General features: G+C 33.8%; 1 protein-coding gene across 1 annotated transcript; it reads left to right on the top strand.

The window, feature by feature from the left end:
* Positions 1-444: 444 nt before the first annotated feature.
* Positions 445-22,365, top strand: LOC107915735 (disease resistance protein At4g27190). The gene is made up of 7 exons (XM_016844871.2): positions 445-592; positions 12,929-14,576; positions 14,684-14,746; positions 14,835-14,923; positions 21,454-21,642; positions 21,720-22,067; positions 22,170-22,365. The coding sequence occupies exons 2-7, from the start codon at positions 13,010-13,012 to the stop codon at positions 22,215-22,217; spliced, it is 2,304 nt and encodes a 767-aa protein (XP_016700360.1). The 5' UTR covers positions 445-592; positions 12,929-13,009; the 3' UTR covers positions 22,218-22,365.
* The last annotated feature ends 136 nt before the right edge of the window (positions 22,366-22,501 follow it).

Below are 22,501 nucleotides of genomic sequence, written 5' to 3'. Positions count from 1 at the left end.
GCAAAACAATGAGAAAACAATAGGTTTTTTTTTTGCAAAGTCGAGTTGGGCCCAAAAAATTTTACCCGACACTCAGCGCATTTTCTAAACTGGTCTTATTTTTTTACTCGAGTTCATTTTTTGGGCCTATATTTTTTCCCAAACCCTTCTATTTTTCGAGCGGGCCAGATGGTCGGCTCATATACAAGTTTAGACATGATACAATATCAAAGTGTCACGTTATCACATGGATCAAAATTGAAAAAAAAATCAAATTTTAAGACAAAAACTAAATTAAAAAAAATTACCAAATTTATGGGTAATTATTATATATATATAAATTTATTCCCTGAGTATGTATAAAATAATAATACAAAATTAAAGTTTAAATTTTAATATAAATTTTCAAAGCATGTATATAAAAATCTGATCCACTTTGTATAAGATAATACTTTTTATCTTTATCATAATGCTTGGGATTGGGGTCATTCATTAGCTTTGATTATTGCAGTCCATCAAAGAAAGGAAGTTGAGCCAAATTGGAGTTTCCATCTCTCCTCTTCAACTCTATGAGGTATTGACGTATCCTTCCCACTTCAACAAACCTTTTGAGGTATTTCTCACTTCATCTAATCTCTTGTTTTGATTTGTTTGGTTTTTAGTCCTAATCTAGTATTATTTCCACAAGGCATTGGTTTTTTCTTCTTTTAATATCCCAAAGTTTTTCAAAATCTGTAATATTATTTATATTTTCTGTTCTCATACTTTTATTTTTTCAATGATTTTTTTAATTAGAAACACCTCAAAACCAAAGATAATAATTTTTTATTTTTCTTATTCTTTTCTCTTGATACTCTTATTTTCCACCATTAGATTGAACTCTAAAGGTTGAATGGTTCAATCTTCGTCGATTCAATCTTTACCGGTTTCATAAGATTCGTACTTGAGTCGTTCAACATCAGTTCGCCTAAGCTGTTTTTGCTATTGTTGTTGTTGTTATTACAATCTCTAATGAACACAGAGAGCCTCACCACTCGTTTAATTAACCCACTAAATTTTAAAATTAATACTAAATTTACAAAAGTTGCTATTATGCCAATTTACCCAAAAAATAATTATCTTATGGCCCGTTGACAACGCCCCCTGCTATGAAGCTACAAAATATGCAGCACCCCATCTAGAGGTTGCTCAAGGACTACTAACTCATAATGAAAAACCACATTCTGCTCCAGTAACCGTCTGGATAAGCTGCGAGCCCAGGCGAGACTCAACACCAAAAGACCCTTGCTACGACCATGATCGTCACCAAACACTAAGTCATTTCGCTTCTTCCAAATCATCCAGCAAAGGATGGTAAAGAAGGAACACCAGTTTGCACCATCAACCACACAATCCCCTGCATTTTATGTTCTATAACAGCCACTGCTGCAACAACCGTGTAAAAAATCTCTCATGTAGACCGACCAGCATCACTATTTGCCAAATACTCTTAGCAAATCCACAATCCCTCAACACATGATTACATGAATTTGGTTCAACAATACAATTTGGACACTGTCCTATATCATGCATGTGTCTTCGAACCTTCTCTTCGTTAGTCAGTACACGTTCCTTGAAGACAAGCCAGAGAATGCTATCTCTTCACCTTTACACACAACTTTTTTTTATTAAAAAAATGTTTTTTTTTAAAAAAAATACAAATTAACCTAAATGATTCAGCTACCTAACACTAGAGTTAAAAAAAAAACTTAAAACATAAATTAAAAGAAAACTTACATAAAAAAAAAACTTAAAAAAACTATTAGTTACTACTGAAGGCCTAAAACAATTGGCACACAAAACATATATTTAGTTTCCAATATCAAACTCAAAATACATCAACACTCCACTTTTGTTGTTATTTTAGTAAAAAACATGAAACACAGAAAATGTGAAAGAAAAATATATTGAAAGCACACAATAATCTGTTGCATTATTCAGATTATATAGCTAAAAAATGTAACAGAAAAGATATTCTGCTGATATCCAACCACTTCCTAAGTTACTCTTAAAATCGTGCCACGAACTAAAAAATCCCTAAAGACTTGGTCTTTAGACCTATTATTCAGCAAGTCAAAGGCGTATTCTCAACAACTTTGAGGTTGATATTGGACATACCGAGCTCATGCTTGAGAAAAGAAATTCTATTTCTTGAAAGAGACTTTGTCATCAAATCAGCAACCTACATCTCAGAAGAACAATATTTCATCTTGATCAACAAATTTTTCTCAGCCTTACGAATAGCATGAAACATCACATTGATGTGCTTTGTTCTACTATGCTGAACCAGATTTTCAGCAATGGCAATAGTTGACTTATTGTCACACAAAAGAACAGTGGCACTTTCATGCTCAAAACTAAGATCAGAAAGCAAATTTCTCAATCAAATTGCTTGGTTTGCAGTAGCAACAATATATTATGCTTCTACAGTTGACTGAGCCACAACTTGTTGCTTTTTGGAACTCCAACAGATTGCACCTGAGCAAAGGTTAAAAACATATCCTGATGTACTCTTCATGTCATCGAAACTCCCTACCCAATCACTGTTAGAAAACTCAATCAACTTCACACTTCCTACCTTTAAATAATTCAACCCTTTACTTGTTGTGCCCTTCACATACCTAAGAACCCTATTGGCAACTCCCAAATGAACATTAGTAGGTGCACTCATAAACCTTGATAATAATGTTGCAGAGAACATTAAATCAGGTTGTGTTGCAGTCAAGGAAAGTAAGCTTCCAACTATGCTTCTATAAATAGAAGGATCACAGAGTTTCTCACCATCGTTCTTTGACAATTTCAAGTGTAGAGGCATTGGTGAGTCAACTCCTTTGTAAAATTTCAACTTAAATTTCCTTAGAACATCTAAGGCATACTTTTATTGTGAATGAAAATACCAACCTTCCTTTGATTAATTTTTATTCCAAGAAAGTAGCTCATCAAGTCAAGATCAGACATATCAAATTCTTTTTGCATACTCAATTTGAATTCTAAAAGAGCTTCATCATTGCTTCCTATCACCAACAAATCATCAACATAAAGAGAAACAACAAGCAAGTCAGCATTTATACTTTTCTTAAGATATAAAGTAGCTTCATTAATGCTCCTCTGAAACCCCAACTTCTGTAAATAAGAATCAATTCTGCAATACCAGGCCCTTGGTGCCTGTTTTAGGCCATAAAGAGCCTTCTTAAACTTGTACACTTGATGTTCCTTTCCAACAACCACAAAACCTTCAGACTGGCAAACATAGATATCTTCTTCAAGCTCTCCATTCAAGAAAGTTGATTTTACATCCAAATGAAACACATTCTAGCCCAATTGACTTGCCATAACATTAAGTAATCTGATGGTATCGTGTTTAGAAACTGGTGCAAAAGTGTCACCATAGTCAACTCCACCTATCTTTGCATACCCTTTTACGACCAATCTAGCCTTATGCTTGAACACAATGCTATCAGGATTAAACTAAGTTTTATACACCCACTTCACACGTTCACACTTACAACATGCTTACTGCTAGGTACATCAGTCAAGAACCATGTATCATTTTTCTCAATTGCAGAAATTTCTACCTTCATTACATCAATCCATTTAGGCACCTTTGCAGTTTCATCAAATCTTGTTGGTTCAATAAAGACAAATTTGCACCTCTCATACACATTTACTAAGGATTTAGTTTTGATAACCTCAACATTAGTTGTATCAACTACACCAAATTCATTACTAGTCAGACCATGTTCAGCATCATGATCAGTTATATCAACCTCTTCAGACATTAACCCACAATCGTGTTTCTGCACATCATTCTTCTCCCAACTCCATTAAGAATCTTTATCAAAGACGACATCTCTTCTCACCACAATTGTCTTACTTTTAAGATTAAAGACTCTATACCCCTTAGATTGAGAAGAATAACCAACAAAGATTCCTTTCCAAGCCCTTTCATCTAACTTGGTTATCATATTAGCAGGTATATGGCTGAAACAAATAGAACCAAACACTCTAAGGTGTTTCATAGAAGACTTAGACCTAGACCAGGCTTCATGAGGAGTTTTCTCATCCATAGCCTTAGTTGTCAACCTGTTCAACAAGTACACAGATGTTGATACAATTTCTGCCCAGAACAAATTTGGAAGATGTTTTTCACACAACATACATCTTGGCATCTCAAAAATAGTTCTATTTCTCATTTCACAAACTCTATTCTATTGAAAAGTGTAAGGAACAGTGAGCCGATGATTAATCCTAGAGTCTCTGCAAAAATCATTGAACTTCGTAAACACATACTCTCCACCATTATTTGTTCTTAAGACCTTCAACTTACAATCATATTGATTTTCAACGAGTTTCTTGGATTATTTGAATGTTGACAATACATTCATCTTGGACTTCAAGAAATACACCCAACACATCCTTGTCAAACCATCTATAAATAACACAAAATATTTGCTACCATTCATAAAAGAAGTTTGCATTGGACCACACAAATTAGAGTGAATTAACTCTAATTTCATAGTTTCTCTCTTCACACCATCATGATAAAATGACAGCCTATGTGACTTCCCAAGTTGACAACTATCACATTTATCATTACACACATTCAGTTCAGACAAATCCGTTACAAAACCATTTGACTGCATATACTTCAAGGTTCTAAGATTAAAATGCCACATCCTTTTATTCCAAAGAGGACTGACATCATCCTTAGCAAAGCACACAAGTTTACAATTAACATCAAGCTTCAAATAAAAACCATTATTATTTTTTTATTTTCAAATCAGCAAACTTAGAACCACAAACATCAAATATGTTATAGACATTACCCTTAAACTGAACACTAAAACAATTTTTAATCATTTGAGGAATACCCAAAAAACTTTGATCTAAATCAGGAATAAAAGAACATTTTAGATTGTCCTTTTACCTTGTAGAGTTGTAACACCCTAACCTGTATCCATCGTCAGAATAGAGTTTCGAGGCATTACCAGAGATTACAGAACATTTTCGGATAATTCGAGTGATCTACAATTCAATTTGGCTTTCATTAGATAACATCATATACTATCACATTGAGCCATAATTTATCTCATGAACATTTAGTTCATGCTTTCTATTCACATTTTCATATTCAATTCACTGTTTCTTCGTGTCAATTACAATTTTTGAATGATGAGATCACATAATTGAACTCAATTTCACTGTTCAATATGTTTTATCACATAATATTTGCTTAACACTTACCACAATTTGACAAATTAGAGAACGTTTTACGGAATTGAGTACTTCGTTTCACATTACCACAGTATAACTATGGTCTTGCACATTGTCTTATATCACACACTGAAGCCATAGCCCAGCTATGGTCTTACACGGGAACACATATCACACCAATGCCATATCCTAGATATGGTCTTACACGAAAATCACATATCACATCACTTGTCATTTGTCACTGATAAGATAAGTGTAACTAAAGCTACCACTTATCACTTGTCACTGATCAGATAAGTGTAACTAAAGCTACCACTTATCACTTGTCACTGATCAGATAAGTGTAGCTAAAGCTACCACTAATCACTTGTTACTGATCAGAAGTACTCAAATCCGACGTTCCGCTCAATTTGATCATTTATTCGGTTTTCGCATTGTCATTTTATTCTCAATTCATCAACAAATATATCTCATCATACATTATATAATTCATGAAATTAACATTTAATCATTAAATTTCAGCCATATGAACTTACAATTCTATTTTTATAACATAACGATAATCATAATTTCATAATAACTATTTGAAATAAAACATTATATCATTTCTAATTCAACGTTTATCGATTATAATCGGGCATATGACCAATTTATACACAAGTCATTCATATATTTTTCTCCTCCTCTTCTCCATTCCACATCCTTATTGTATATAACACGCTTATAAAAAAAACATTATCTATAATTTCACTATTTACTTATATGTATATTCAAAGCTGTCCATCCGTGTCATAGTCACTAAATTATTTTTATCTTGAGCTACAGAACTCCAAATTAAGATTCGCTAAATTCTTCTGAAACTAGTCTCACACATCTTCTTACTATAAAATTTTTCAGAATTTATGGTTTAGCCAATAAGTACATTTTATTCTTTAAAGTCATCCTTGTTCTGCTGTCTGACAGTTTTGATCCTTCTTCACTAAAAATTAATTATCTCCTCATACGGGATTCAGATGATGTTCCCATTTGTTTCTATTAAAAATAGACTCACTAAGAACTTAAATATATAAATTTAATCCCATAATTATTTTTCTATAAATTTTGATGATTTTCCAAAATCAGAACAGAGGAACCCAAAATCATTCTGACCTTGTCTCACAAAATTTATTATATCTCATGATTTACAATTCCATTGCTCACACTGTTTCTTCTATGAGAAACTAGACTCAATAAGATTTAATTTCATATGTTATTAATCTTCTAATTCGATTCCTACAATTTTTGGTGATTTTTCAAAGTTAGACCACTACTGCTGCCCAAAACTGTTTAGTGCAAAATGTTAATTACCGTTTTGACCCTAAACTTTTAATACATGATGATTTCGTCCCTATGCTCGGAAAATAAAAGTCTTGCAATTTAATCCTTGTTCCAAGCCTAATCATTCTCATACATATCAATAAAAACCCATGAATTCCATGAAATTTCAGAGTTTCTTTTTTTCCACAAATTCAATAATTTTCAATTAAATCCCTAAAACATGTCTTCATCCAACATTCTTTAATAAAACACCGTTAGACATCCATTAGCATCTCAATTTCATCATCAAATGACAAAAATCATATGAACTTATCAATGGTATCTTTCAAAACTTTCAACAAAATAAAAAACTAATAGAATACTAAGTTGGACTTAATTGTAAAAGTCCAAAAATATAAAAAAATTCAAGGGAAAAGCAAGAATTGAACTTACTTGAAGCTAAAATATGAAAGACTAACTCTCAACCCTCTTCCATGGCTGTTTTCCACCGAAAGTTCAAGAAGAAATGGTATTGAAATCCTTAAAATAAATTTTGGCCACATAAACTTTATTGTAATTCCAATTTTGTCCTTAAATACATAAAAATCTTTGATTTTTTTAACAGTATGCCGCCTCAGCCACTTAAATTGGTCCATTTACTCTTTTAGTCCTTCCTTATTTAATTTTTAATCTATTTAATCACTTTAGCAAGTTTTGCATCTTTTCAATTTAGTCATTTTTAATTAATTGACTGCTGAAACGTGAAAATTTTCTGACGAAACTTTAACACTACCATATTGACACTCCGTCAAAATTTATAAAAATATTTACGGCTCGGTTTATAACATCATGGTCTCGATACCTCTTTTCCTCAATTTCTTGACTTAATAAATCTTTATAAAACACAAATTACTAATTTAAAAATCTCTTAAAAATCATATTTGGCTCGTAATTATTAAATGATAAAATTTACGAGCTTATTTTCTGAATTTGGTGGTCTCGAACCACTATTTTTGACATTTTTAAAAATCGGGCTATTATAAGAGTATTCATAGAAATTGAACCTTTTCCTTGAACCTAAACACCATTTCCCAACTTCAGATCAAGTGAGTTAAAGTATGCAACCACATGTGTCATATGACCGATACACCCGCTATTCACAAGCCAAATAGAGTTATGAGATGGTTTAACAACATGAGAAACCATAAACAAATGCTCACCTAGCTCTTGGTTCTTTTCAATTGTATTTGCTTGCTTCTTCTTAGCCTAGCAAAACTTTTCAGTATATCCAGACTTTTTGCAAAAAATACATTGGAATTTGGACTTGTCTTTTTCCTTGAATCTATAATCCTTTTCAGCATGATTTGTCCTCTTACAAATAGGACATGGTGGAAACTTTTTATTCTGACCATTGGTGGAAGAAACAACAGCTTTGCCCTTGTTTGAGCTTTCAAATTTCTTCCAAGAGTTGTTGAACTTTACTCTTTTGTGAGCAGCAAGGAATGCACCTTCACTTGCCTCATGAGCTCGCATAGAAACCCTTTGTTCTTACGCTTCTAGCTTGCTAACAAGATTAACAATAGTTAGACTCGTCATGTCACAAGATTCCTTAATAGAAATTTTGGCTTCAAATCTTTGAGGAACACTTATCATGAATTTTTCAACCACCTTTTCATTAGGTAGCTCTTCACCATAAAGTCTGATTTGGTTTACAATAACCATTAGTCTGATTGAATAATCTTTAATCAACTCATCATCCTTTATTTGCAACATCATAAACTCTCTTTTTAGAGTTAAAAGCTTTATTTTTCTTCTCTCTATCACATCCCTTATAAGTTTCCTTGAGTTTATCCAAACAGCCTTTGGTGTTTCAAGATCCACAATGCTTGTGAAAATGTGATCTACTAACTTAGAGTGAATACATGTTAAAGCTTTATCCTTTTTGAAGATTTTTTCATCATAAGCTTTGAGCTAAGCAATGGTGGGATTTTGTCTTAGTGTCTATGGATCTTTATCAATTTCTACAACCTTCTATAAGCCAAGAGATCTCAAATAAACTTTCATTTTAACTGCCAAAACATGATAATGAATTTCTATGAAAATATGAACATATGTTGAAAGAGCATGAGAAGAAGACATTAAAATCACTTAAAATAGCAATAGAACCTCACAACCCTCAAGAAAAAGCTCTGATAACCACTGCTGGTGTAATTTTTGTTACAAAAAGAAGAAGAGAAGAAGAAAAACAAATTTTGAAAATAATGGAGAAAGCTATCGCTTCACCTTCACACACACACATAACCTTTTTATTAAGAAAAAAAAGGTTTTCTTTAAAAAAGTAAAACATAAAGTAAAAGAAAACTTACAGTAGAAAAACTAAACTTAAAACAACTAGTAGTTACTACTGAAGGCCTAAAACAACTGGCACACAAAACATATATCTGATTTCCAATATCACACTCAAAATACATCAACAAATATTACAAATAGCTCTTTCCAATATTTCATATAAATTATCAAGACACCAAGTAAACTATGGCCTATAAACCCCATGCCTCTTAACCCCTAGTTGAAGATGAACTCTTGGAATTGACTGCAGCAAAGGTTTCAAACTAATGCCCCACCCTTCTATTCAATGCTTGAAAGAATAAAATTGAAATCACCACTAAGAACCCACGGTTCATTAATCGCACATTGATTCAGGAGAACATTGGCCTGCACATTTTTTCCCAAAAGATCTAGATTCCTATAAATCTATTACCTTCAATTCTATATGAATAGTCAAAACCTAACTTTTTAATTACACCATCAACTAGACTTCCACTAATCTGAGTCTCAAATAATACCACTATATCAAAATTACGCTCTTTATGATATTTGTGTAAAAATCTATGGAATTTAGTGGTCATACCTTTGACAGTTTTAGAATAAAATGTTCATCTATATCAAAATAAATTAATAAATTTCGAACACATACCCATCCCAAGTAGCAATTGCCATATCATGTAGCATTCCATCATCATCATCCATGACAAGGGACTCAGTAACAACACCTATATCCATGTTGTCTTCAACCATATCGACTTTAAGATGGACATCAAGGTTTCCATGTTTCGTGAATCTCCTCATATAAGAAAATTTTGATCACATTGAAAATTCTTCATTATATTTTTTCTTGACTTATTGTTCTATGTGATTCGACCTCGATAAAATACTACTAAAAATCCTTAATCTATGTGATTTAAAGAGTTATGTTGTTGTCTTGAAAAGTTGAGAGAACATAAAAAAAGAGAAAATGAAGGAAAATACTTTGCAGATTTTGATGAACTGCTATCAAATTCTCATCATCACTTATTTCATATGAATTACAATATATATAGGTGTAGTGGTTACAAATAATCAACAAATCCCACTAAGCCACCTTGAAAATGCAAAGTTAAAACTTACACATAAACAGATTAGGTAAATCAGTACCTAAAAACATCAAATCAATACTAACTTTGCTTGTTTCAATAATTTAACCTTAACAAGAAAATTTTAAACAAAACATTAATAACATAATATATGAACCTTGCTTGCACTTCAATTGGGGGGTTCACCGAAAGCGTAACTACTCACACTTTGATGTGCTCATAACTTGAGTTGAACTCGTAGCTTTGATAAGCTTGCGTCTTTGAGTAAGCTCGCAACTTCAATTAAGCTCGCACATGTAGAGCTATCGTGTGTGAAATGATATGTGATTTGTTATACACGTCGATTCAAGTAATAAACTAATGAGTGAGTATCGTTCCCACGAGGATCAGATTGAGGCACAAAAGTGGTCAAGTTATTGTAATATGGTTAATGTTATGTCAAGACTAACGAATAAGATGCTATAGTAAACTAAGGTAAGTATGTAGTAATAATTCAAAGGAATGATGATGTATGTAATAGATAGAATTGATGAATAATTGGAAATGCTATGGCAAAAGTGAAAGTAGAAATGTAATGGTAATAACGAGAGTGTTTATCCAAATAGAATGTAAATAAAGAAATAAACAACTAAATATGTTGTGGAAAAGATACTACGACAAAGAATAAGGATAGAGTGATGTTGATTCAGAAGGTTGGGATTACCCAGAATCGACTCTTACTGTCAATAATGCCTTGGTAAAATCGTATCTACTTTACTGTACATAAGAGTTCTAAAATGGCATGCCTCTTGCAAGAGCAAAACCTCAAGTTATCTTGTCTGTGTCTATAGGATTTTTAGATATCTTGCATGGGTTTCTTCTGTATGATCATGACTCTATGTCTAGAGTTGACTACTAGTCTCTATCGAATACTTGTTCATTTCATTTCATTTTAATCCAACCAATCCAACCCTTTCAGAATTAGAATCAGTTTATAAGTATGCAAACAGTCTTTTATGTCTAGAGATCATTTTTATTTTAATTAAGAAATAAAAACAATCAAATGAAACAGTAAAGTAAATTAGATATATACTACATCCATTAAAACAGTTTAATGTTTCATTGAAAGTAATCCCAACCCTATGAGATTTAGCTCATGGGCTGGGAAATAAAATTCCAAACCAAAATATTATCCGACATTGTGTTCAACTACTTCAATTCAATCTTTCGAAGGACCACTAATGGAAATAATGGAAGAACTTCGGGAAACAGCTTTCACTTGCCCAGTCCACACTTCGGCAATACAGTGTTCTGTGATGGCTAAGAAGGACTGCCTTCAACTTTTTCAACTTCTTACCCTAAACCCCAAACCTTTATTCATGCCTAATGATATCTCCCATTTTTTCTTTTTTTTCGCCATTTATGAGGTCCCCTTCATCGGCTTTTATAGATAAAATTAGGCTAGGGTTGGCTAACAACTCGTGATTATCTTCTCTTCTTTTAGGGGGATTTGTCTGGTACAAGTTTGAATTTGAATTAGGACTGTTGCACGAAAATGTTGACTTAGTCTTCCCGATATTGCCACGTCATCAATACTGGTAAATTGTCTGTACTTTGCCCTAACAAAACTTCACCCATTTATTTCCTCATTCTAAAACCTGTTCCTTCCACACCAACACACAAAAAACTCCACCACAAGCGATTAAAAGCACCTAATTCCAACACAGTCCAAGTCTTAATGCAATATTCAAAATGCTAACTAAAATGTCCTAAAATATAACAAAATGTACTTAAGTACAAGCAATTAGTTAGGTCTAAAGGCATGAAATATAACTCTTTTCAAGAGTTATCAAGAGCTCGTATACTTGCTTGAGCTCGCAACTTCAAGTGAAATCGTGGCTTTGCAGGTTGAGTTTACCACTGCATGAATGACCATTTCACAACACTCCTTCTTGGCCATAATGCTGCGAACTCCAATATCATGTCTTAGTCTCTCGAACCTCATCTTTCTAAGAAGTTTAATGAGAATATCAGCAAGTTGAACATCTGAATTGCAATGAACCAACTTATTGCAGTTTGACCATGGTGGATACTTTTTCTTCTCACCATCTCTTTTTGGCCTCGCTTTTGTTTGATTCCATTTCTTCTTGCCTTTGTTGCTTGAAGAACATAAAAAAAAGAGAAAAACAAGAAAAATACTTAGCAGATTTTGATGAACTGCTATCAAATTCTCATCATCACTCATTTCACATGAATATCAATATATATAGGTGTAGTGGTTACAAGTAACTAACAAATCCCACTAAGTCACCTTGAAAGTGTAAAGTTAAAACTTACACACAAACTGATTACGTAAATCAGTACCTAAAAACATCAAATCAATACTAACTATGCTTGTTTCAATAAGTTAACCTTAACAAGCAAATTTTAAACAAAACATTAATAACAGAATATGTGAACCCTGCTTGCACTTCAATTAGGGGGTTCACCAAAAACGTAACTGCTCACACTTTGATGTGCTTGCAACTTAAGTTGAGCTCCAGCTTTGATGAGTTCATGTCTTTGGGTGAGCTCACAACTTTGATGAGCTCGAAACTTCAAATGAGCTCGCACATGTAGAGCTCGCATATTTGTTTGAGCTCGCAACTTCAAGTGAACTCATGGCTTTGCAGGTTGAATTTGCTACTGCATGAATGACCACTTTGTAACAGTTTAATAATTTTGCTCAAAAGATACGAATTAAATATTCCAAGTTATATTGGCCTGTCATATGCAAATTAAATTGCAACTGGAGTTTGAATCTAGTCATGTATTTGATATTAAGAAGTGAAAATAAAAGATGGAATACTATTTAGTATATTGCCAATGGAGTTTCTAGACTCCGTAATATAAATATAGGCAATTTGGTTATCTCTTAATTTAGCTTGAACTTCAGTTTTATGCTATACAGAAATGCATTTCAAAGTATTTTAACTGTTAAAGTAATGATGTTTTTTTTTTGCTCGTAGGATTATACTGAGCAGCATAATAATTTTGGAAGGAAGATTCTTTTGAGGTCACCAAAAGAAGTAAAACAAGCATCAAAGAAAATGCTGAACTTAGTAGCTAATGTTGGTGGATTAGGATTGTCTAAACAACCTAAGAAAGAGATTCAATGGGTTAGCAAGGAGACTAGTTTAATGGACAATAAACAATCTGAGCTACAAGAGTCTCCAAATTCTCCTTCATGGATTGCTATGTATTTGCAAAGTCATTGTGGTTCGGCAGCTATTCCCCCTTTATTCTTTCACAAACTTCAAGTGTTGGATTTGTCCCATACCAACATCAAAGCATTGCCACATTCTCTTCCCAACAACTTGTTTGCACTAAAGAAACTCTTGTTAAGAAGGTGTAAGCTCTTCATGCAACTGTCACCACATGTTGGGAAACTCGACAATCTAGAGGAGCTTGATCTTGATGAAACTGAGATAATCAATATTCCTATTGGTATTGGAAAACTAATGAAGTTAAGAGTCTTAAAGGTATGCATTTATGGACAGACAAACTTCAGCAAAAGAAAGCAGTTGCCATCAAACATGGTGCTTCATCCTGAAATGATATCGAAGCTCTCCCGCTTGATCGAATTAAGCATTGATGTTGATCCATCGGACAAGTGGTGGCATGATTCTGTGGAAGAAGTTGTAAAAGGAGTATGCAATTTAGAGGGGTTGAGGAGCCTTTGCTTGTATCTACCAAATTACCAACTTTTAGATTATACTTCATTCATATATCCTTCATTATCATGTTTCAGATTTACTGTTGGTCATCATAAAAGGAGAACAATCTCTCGTGTACCCCATGAAGTAGAAGCCCAATTCACAAAATGGGACAAATGTTTGAAGTTTGTGAATGGTGAAAACATCCCATTTCAAGTAAGAAAAGTACTTAAGTTTACTTCATCGTTTTTCTTGGACCGCCATGAAAATGCTTCGAGTCTATCTGAATTTGGGAATGAGAACATGGTAATGCTAAAGTATTGCTTGTTGGTCGATTGTAATAAGATGGAAACAATTATTGATGGAGCTGAAGTTGAAACTGTTCTTGCATCACTGCAATATTTGAGCATTCATTACATGAAGAATTTGAGAAGCATATGGAAAGGACCAACTCGTTCTGGTTGTATGTCTAAGTTAAAGTTCTTGGCATTGCATACATGCCCCAAGCTGAGCTACATTTTCTCACATGTTTTGCTCAGAAATTTTGTCAACTTGGAGGAGATTATTGTGGAGGATTGTCCCCAAGTGAGCAGCCTTGTAAGTCATGTACCTGCCCTACCATATTTAAAACCTTTTCTCCCGAGTTTGAAAAGGTTGTTTCTTCTTTACCTCCCTGAACTGGTCAGCATTTCAAATGGCCTATCCATTGCACCAAAATTAGAGAGAATAGGCTTCTATGATTGCCCAAAGCTAAAAGTCCTATCAAAAAGGGAGTTGTCAAGCAAAGCTCTTAAAACAATCAAAGGAGAAAAGCAGTGGTGGGGAGATATAAAGTGGAATAAAATAGATTGGGAAAATGGGCCACGTAATCTAATGCGTATTTTCTCTCCAATCAATAATGAAAAAGATGTGATGGCACAGTTGTTAGAAGACAGAAATGTATTCGAAGCCCAACAATCAGGTAATTTATCTTACTTAGAGTTGTATATTCATTTCAATTAATAATTATGTTCTACACCTCTGTAGCCCAACAATCAGGTAATTATGTTCTCACTTTTAACATTGCAGATACTACCTTGTGCACTCGGAAATCGGTTGACATTTATGCACAACAGAAAGGCCAATGGGCAGGTAAATTTTTTTCTTTCGAGTATTGTTGATGAGTTTATCGTTATTCGTTAACTCTGTTTACGCAGCAAGTATTGGTGATTATTTTCAGATTGTATGGTGAAGTCCGTGCCATCACCATGCTCGCCTACTCTTTCATCCTTGACTCGACCTTACTTACCCATCACTCCACCGTTGAATGTAAGTATATATGAACCACACTCAACATTAGCTTTCTCCTACTAATTGCGTACTCGATTTTAGCAGTAAAGATTTTCATTTTTTGTTTGTTTGTCGGTTTGATTGATTGATATTTGATGATCTAAATCTCATTGATATTCAATTAAACCGCAACTATCTTAACTAAATCAGATTTTAATCCTATATCAAGTACTAAACCATTAGCTTACAGATCTACATCGATATAAACAATTTAGCTAATTGTAGATAAAAAACGTAATATAAAATATATTAACATGAAGCATGACAATCTAAAATTAAATAAACTAAAAAAAAACTTAATAATATAAAATCTCTGAATCCACAAACAAACTTAGAGTTGAATACTACTATAAGTATGACTATGGAAAGAAAAGAAACCTTAAATTTATTTCTAATCTAAATCGGTCTCTCCCTTCAAGAAAAATTAGAGTACTGTATTATAGAAGGTTTTTTTTTTTGGACAAATTCATGAGAAACTTAATTTAGGATTTTTAAAAGTGTTTTTTGGAAAAGAAAACCTAAACACTTTCGGGGAGAAGCTAAAAATCTTCTGAAAAAAATGCTTTTGGGCCAATTTTTAGCTTGGGAGAAGCACTTTTTTCTCTCAAAAAAGAATTTTTTTTAGGAATATTTTTATCTCAAAAGTATTTCTTAAAAGCAATACTAAACACATCCTTAGGGTGAAAAGATTGAAGTATGTTGCTAAAAAAATAAAAAAAGAATTTAAGTGGTAAAATCTCAAGCCAAGCTACGGCCTTCTCAAACAATGTACGTTTCTCTATTTTTCTACTCTTTTCTCTACTCTGCTTTTCTTCCTTCGAACTCAATCTAATAACCTACAAAAACACTTTGAAAGTGCTTATTATATATATAAAAAAGTGTATAAAAGTACTAAAAAAACATAAATACAATAAAATTAAATTAGAACTCATTTTACTACTAGTTTTAAAATAGTTTTAAAATCAACTAAAAGACTTAAAATTAATTAACAATCACTTAAAAAAAAACAATGCAAATGCCAGTGAATAAAAACTTAAAATATGTAATTTATATTCCCTCGTCATCAACCCACAAAAAAAATTAATTCCTAAAAAATAAAAATAAAAATAAATTTAAATTTAAATATTCTATTAATTTGGTCTTGATTTAAAAAATTTAAAAATATATACATAAAAATTTTGTCAAAAAATCAGAAAAATATATAAATATATATTGGAATTCGATGCTAAAAAAGAAGGAATGGCGGAGAAGAAAAACAAAGAATTTTAGCAACTAAATTGTCTACAACTTTTGTTATTTTATAGGTATATATCTTTAATGGAACAAGAATATTTACAACCAAAAAAAAAACTTCTAACTATGGAAAGAAACAACAGAAATTTTATATTAATAAACATAAAAAATATATTATGCTAATAAATTATAAATCTCCTAAAAATCTGGAAAACATGACTTGCACGCAAGAATCCAGACACTATACAGCTTTCTCCAGCTCACATCTTTTCTACGATCCCAGTTCGCATCCTAGTTTGCCAGAACTAGTTCGCCACTTGTTGAGGGTTCGCCAAACATGGAGGGTTTGCCATGTTCAGTCTTCCATAAATGTGCACCTTGTGTTGTGAGTTCGCCACTCTCAAAGAGTTCACCATTCTTGGAGAGCTCGCCAAGTGTGCACGCTTCATGAATGGTCATATCGCAACACTCCTCCTTGGCCTTCATGCTGTGAACACCAATTTCATTTCTCAACTTCTCAAACCTTGACTTTTCAAGTGGTTTGGTCAGAATATCTGCAAGTTGATTTTCAGTACAATAGAAAACCAGAGTCACTTCTTTGCTTTGGTCGACTTCTCTCACAAAATAGTACTTGATCTTGAAATGCTTCGTCTTTCCATGAAAGACTAGGTTATTTGCCGTTCCTACGACAGATTGGTTGTTGCAAAAAAATTGGGTTGCTTCATCCTGGACAAGATTCAAGTCAGACAAAAGTTTTCTCAACCAAATTACTTGGTTGACTGCTGCTGCAACTACATACTCTACTTCGGTTGTGGATTGAGCAACTGTTGATTGCTTCTTTGAACTCCAAGAGAGTACCTCAGATCCAAGTGAAAAGAAATATCTACATGTACTTTCCATATCATCCACTGATCTAGCCTAGTCACTGTCAGTGTACCTAACAAGCTTCAAGGGGTACGCCTTTGCGAACCATACACCATAATCGGTTGTTCCTTTGGCATATCGCATCACCCTTTTTGCAGTTTAGAAATAAGAGGTATCGCAACAGTGCATAAATCTTGACAACAAGCTAATTGTGAACATAATATTAGGTTGTCACTGTTACATACAACAAACAACCCATAAGACTTCAATAGGTCTTCTCATCAATATTCTGAAAGTTTTCACTACTGCTGAGTTTCTCCGAGTGCAACAAGCGTATTGATTGGTTTACATTTCTCCATGCAAAGCCTCTTTAAAATATTTAGTGTGAAAATCTATTAACTTATGAAAATTCCTTCCTAAATTTGTGGCATTTCCATCCTAAGGAAATATCTCTTTTCTCCAGGATCAGACATTCCAAACATTTTCTCCATTTGTAACATAAACTCCTTTACTAAATCATCACTGCTCTCAATCACTAGTAGATCATCAACATATAATGAAACAATCAGCGAAATGACTTCACCATTCTTCTTTACATACAATGTAGGTTCGCTGGGACTCTTTTCAAATCCCAAGCTTGCAAAGTGCTCATCTATCCTCGCATACCAAGCTCGCGAAACCTGTTTCAGTCCATATAAGGCCTTCTTAAGCTTATATACATTCTCTTCTTTTCCTCTAACTGTGAACTCATGAAGTTTCTCCACATAGATTTCTTCCTGTAAGTAGCCATTCATGAAGGTTGATTTGACATTTAGCTGATGAATTTTTCAACCCATTTGTGTTGCCAAGACCAATAATAGTTTGATCGTGTCTAGCCTTGCTACTAGTGCAAAGGTCTCCCAGTAATTAATGTCATATTGCTGACTAAAACCTTTCACAACCAACCTCGCCTTCAGCTTGTTAAGTGAACCATCAGCATTCAGTTTGGTTTTGAACACCCACTTGACACCAATGACCTTTTTGTGCGATGGTTTATCAATAAGCTCCCAATTTTGGTTCTTGTGAATCATACTTATCTCTTCTTGTATGGCTTCTTTCCAGCCTTCTATAGTTACAACTTCTTCAAAGCTCATAGGTTCAAGTAGAGCTACATCTACTCGCTGATAGGTCTCATCTATGGATCGCGTGCTCCTTACTGGAGTGTTGTCAAAGTTTGCTTCACTTAGCTCATCGCCAGATTGTGACCCCAGCTTGCCACCATTATCATGATTTTTCGAACCCAGTTTGCACAACCTTTGCTTAGCTTCAATAGCATCCTAGTTCCAAGTTCCACTTTCGTTGAACACAACATTACTATTTACCAAAACTTTCTTGGAGGAAAGATCATAAATTCTATAACTCTTCCTATTGCTACTATACCTAAGAAAGATACCTAGTTGTGACCTCCTCTCTAACTTGTTCTGTTTCATCTATGGCATATGAGTAAAAAAAACACAACCAAAAACTTTTAAGTGAGAAATATAGAGTTTACTTCCAAACCATGTTTTGAATGGAGTCTTTTCTTTTATAGCTTTGGTTGGTAGTCTGTTCAACAAATAAACTGATGTGTTCATTGTTTTAACCCAAAACTCCTTTGGTAACTTAGTTTCAAATTGTAGAAAGGTTTTCATGTTCATTATTATTCTATTCTTTCTCTCGCATACTCTATTCTGCTGTGGAGTGTAAATATTGGTAAGTTGGTGATGGAACCCAACTGTTTCACAATAGTTTTAGAAGGTGTACTCAATTTTTCATTATCAGACTTGACCTTCTTTAGTTTGCAATCGATCTGATTCTCAACCTGTACTTTAAACTTCCAAAACACTTCGGCTACACCAAATTTCTGTTTCAGAAAATAAACCCTGCAATACCTAGTACAATCATCAATAAATAAGAAAAAGTTTCTAAACCCATCCAATGAGGGTGTTTTTATGGCTCTACACACGTCAGATTGAACCAAATGTAACCTTTCATGAGCTTGTCAGGCCTTGTTCACTGGGAATGGTAATCTTGCATGTTTCTCAAGTTGGTATACCTCGTAGATGCCTCTATGCTCCTCAATGCTGATTGTTTCTTTGACCAAACTTGGTTCGCACATTCAACTAAGAGACTTATAGTTTGTATGTCTTAGTCTTTTGTGCTAAAGGTTCACAACATCTAAAGAATTGGAATAGGCTTTAGGGTTCGCCAAATTCCAATCTAATACAAAACTTCTATTTTTTTATCGAGACTGTTATAACTTCCTACCCCAATAAGTCAAATATAATGCAACCATAATTCCTAAAGACAATATTGTAATTTTTTTCAAGTAGTTGACAAATGCTAAGGAGATTCTAATCTATCGCAGGTACTAAGAGGACATTTGAAATTACTTTAGTATTTGATGGCGAATTGATCACCACTTCACCCTTACCCTTAGCTTCTAGGAGTTCGCCGTTACCAATCATCATCTTAATATCACAGCTTCTATCAATCTTTCTAAAGATGTTTTCATCTAAGGTCATATGGTTGGTGTATCCACTAACGACCAACTAACCTTTCGTGACTTTTTTCGATGCAGAACACGTAGTTACGAACATCTGCTCCTCTTGAATGTGATCTCCCTTAACTACTTGAGCCTGCATATGTTGTTGAGGGGTTTGCCCTTTGTTTTTGCATACTTTCTCCATGTGACCCAACTGCTTGCATTATCTGCATTTTATATCAGGTCTAAACCAGCAATATTTTTCAGGGTGAGTGTTTTTTTTGCAATGCGAATATGGTGAATATTTCTTCTTTCCATCATCTTGCTTCGCCCTCTTATTCTTCTCTATCCAACCTTTCTTACCATTATATTTCTGGGGGTTCACACCATCAATACTCAGGGCTTGCAATGCCTCTTCAGCGTGCTCCTCCGCCTTAATGCTCTTTTTTGCTCTTGAGCGTATAGGACATTTATCAATTCTAGAAGAGAGATCGCTAATAGGTCCCTTGAGTCTTCAAGTGAGGAAATTTTAGATTCATCCCTTTTAGGAAGTATTGTTATGACCTTCTTAATGACTTTGCTATCTACGACTTGTTTCCCAAGCAACCTAATGTTATTAACTATCATCATGATTTTGTCTACGTACTATTTCACTGTTTCAGCTTCCTTCATTTTCAAATTCTCAAAATCTCTTCTGAGATTAATGAGTTGTTGATATCTGGTCTTAACCTAACCTTAAAACTCATCATTTAGCTTATCTTAAGCTTTTTCTAGGGTCTCGCAGGCCATAATATGTGTGAATACAACATCTGAGACATCATTCTGTATACCGGACATCGCCTAATATATTTTAGCTTACTCGTTATTATGGTGTTTGATTTTAACGACTGTAGCATTGTCCCTCAATGATGCGAGCTCGACATCTGTATTCACAACCTCCCACAAGTAATAACCTTACAAGTAGGTATTCGTCTTAACAACCCAAATATGATAGTTTTCACCATTGAAAACAACCAGTGAAGGTGGAGACAAGCTCGAGGAAGCCATGTATAACACAAAAAGAACAACAACGACCCTTAAGAAGGTCGCTCTGATACCAATTGTTGGAATTCGACGCTAAAAAAGAAGGAATGACAGGAAAAAAAACAAAGAATTTTAGCAACTAAATTGTCTGCTAAAGCTTTCTTTTTTATATGTATATATATATTTAAACAATGCAACAAGAGTATTTATAACAAAAAAAAACTTTTAACTATGGAAAGAAATAACAAAGATTTTATACTAATAAACATTAAAATATATTATGCTAATAAATTATGAATCTTCTAAAAATATGGAAAACGTGACTTGCACGCAAGAATCCATACACTACGCAACTTTGTCTAGCTTGCATATTTTTTTGCAATCTCGGTTTGCATCCTAGTTTGCCACTTGCTGAGGGTTCGCCAATTTCTAATAGTTCGCCTAATATGGAGGGTTCGCCATGTTTAGTCTTCCATATGTGTTCGCCTTGTGCTGTGAGTTTGCCACTCTCGAAAGAGTTCACCATTATTGGAGAGTTCACTACTACGTGTGCACGCTACATGAATGGTCATCTCGCAACAAAAAAAAATTTAAAATTTTACTTTTAAAATTCTGGAAAACAAAAATCAATTCTTTTTCCCGTAAATTCCTAAGAATTGTTGTTCACTTTAGCCCTGCATTCACTATTTTCAAGGAAGACATGCAAATTTTAACTGAAATCAAATGAATTTCTTCCTCGGAGAAACAATAAACTAACAAAGCTCAAAAAGTGATTAAAAAAAATTAAAAATGAGTCAAACACAGCTCATCGGAAACAATAGTGCGCTACTACTACTACATTGAACCAAACACACCGTAACACGTTTTAGATTTAAATTCTTGGCAGTGTTGCCTCGCTGTTGTGTCGGGGAGTAGAGGCCGGCAACAAAAATTATTGGCAAGTGGCAAGAGAGAAAATAGTAATGATGATGATAAGAAAAAGTCTATGCATAGGGTCATTGAGAGGCAAAGAAGGCAAGAAATGGCCAACCTGTATGCTTCTCTTCGGAATCTTCTCCCTCCTAATTACATCAGGGTAAACAGTTTGTACACGAATCAATTGATACCTTTTTTTTTCAGGCTTTGGCATATTTCATGGGTTTTTTTTTTCAGGGAAAGCGTTCAATATCAGATCAAGTGGATGGAGCAGTTAGCTACATAATGTACCTGAAGAACAGGATCGATGGACTGAGTGGCAAGAGAGATGAGTTAAAGAAGGTATGGGGTAATTCGAGTGGTTTTCACCAGGGGATGAGCATGAGCTGTATCGAGGCCTTCCCTAGCAGTGTTGTAGTTCGCCAATCTTTGGATGGTGTAGAAATTGTGATCAGCGACAGTGTTGGAGCTCAAGCTTTGACCCTCTCAAAGGTGCTACAACAACTGCTTGAGGAAGGACTTGATGTTGTTAACTGTGTCTCTTCCAGAACTGATGCATCACTAATTCACACAATAAAATATGAGGTATAATTTATTCTTTGATTACTAGATTAATTAATTAGGGGTTCTTGCATCGTTGTCAGGCTACTAATTTACCAAATGCAATTGTTTATTTGGCTGCTACAGGTTAGTGATATGAGAGGAGTCGACCCATCTTTCTGCTGGAGAAATTAGTGTCTCCTGTTTCGCCCAAAATGAATTTTAAATAATAGATTGATTTTATGAAAAAATTAATTTTTTTTATTTACTTTGTTTCATCTGAGTGTAGCATCACGATTCTTAATCTTTGTTTTTTGATACAATGTATAAAAACTACTTTTAACCCTTTTCCAACCCTTAAATAAGTGATAATGCACTCAAACACACGTCCTCTTACACCGGCAACAATGTCAACACCAACTGAACTAAGACTCAATCGGTAAAATCTAATACTTTTTTGTGTTTAGACAATTGTGTGT

Source organism: Gossypium hirsutum, chromosome D10, assembly GCF_007990345.1.
Source record: "Gossypium hirsutum isolate 1008001.06 chromosome D10, Gossypium_hirsutum_v2.1, whole genome shotgun sequence".
In the NCBI taxonomy this organism is placed as follows: domain Eukaryota; kingdom Viridiplantae; phylum Streptophyta; class Magnoliopsida; order Malvales; family Malvaceae; genus Gossypium; species Gossypium hirsutum.
The sequence above is the reverse complement of the archived record's forward strand: the minus strand, read 5'-3'. Positions and strand labels throughout refer to the sequence as shown.

Excerpts from the sequence above, each read along its gene's own strand:
- LOC107915735 (XM_016844871.2), top strand. The coding sequence starts at position 13,010 with ATGCTGAACTTAGTAGCTAATGTTGGTGGATTAGGATTGTCTAAACAA. Across the intron at positions 21,643-21,719 it reads TCCCTCCTAATTACATCAGG|GGAAAGCGTTCAATATCAGA; the intron begins GTAAACAGTTTG and ends TTTTTTTTTCAG. Across the intron at positions 22,068-22,169 it reads TTCACACAATAAAATATGAG|GTTAGTGATATGAGAGGAGT; the intron begins GTATAATTTATT and ends TGGCTGCTACAG.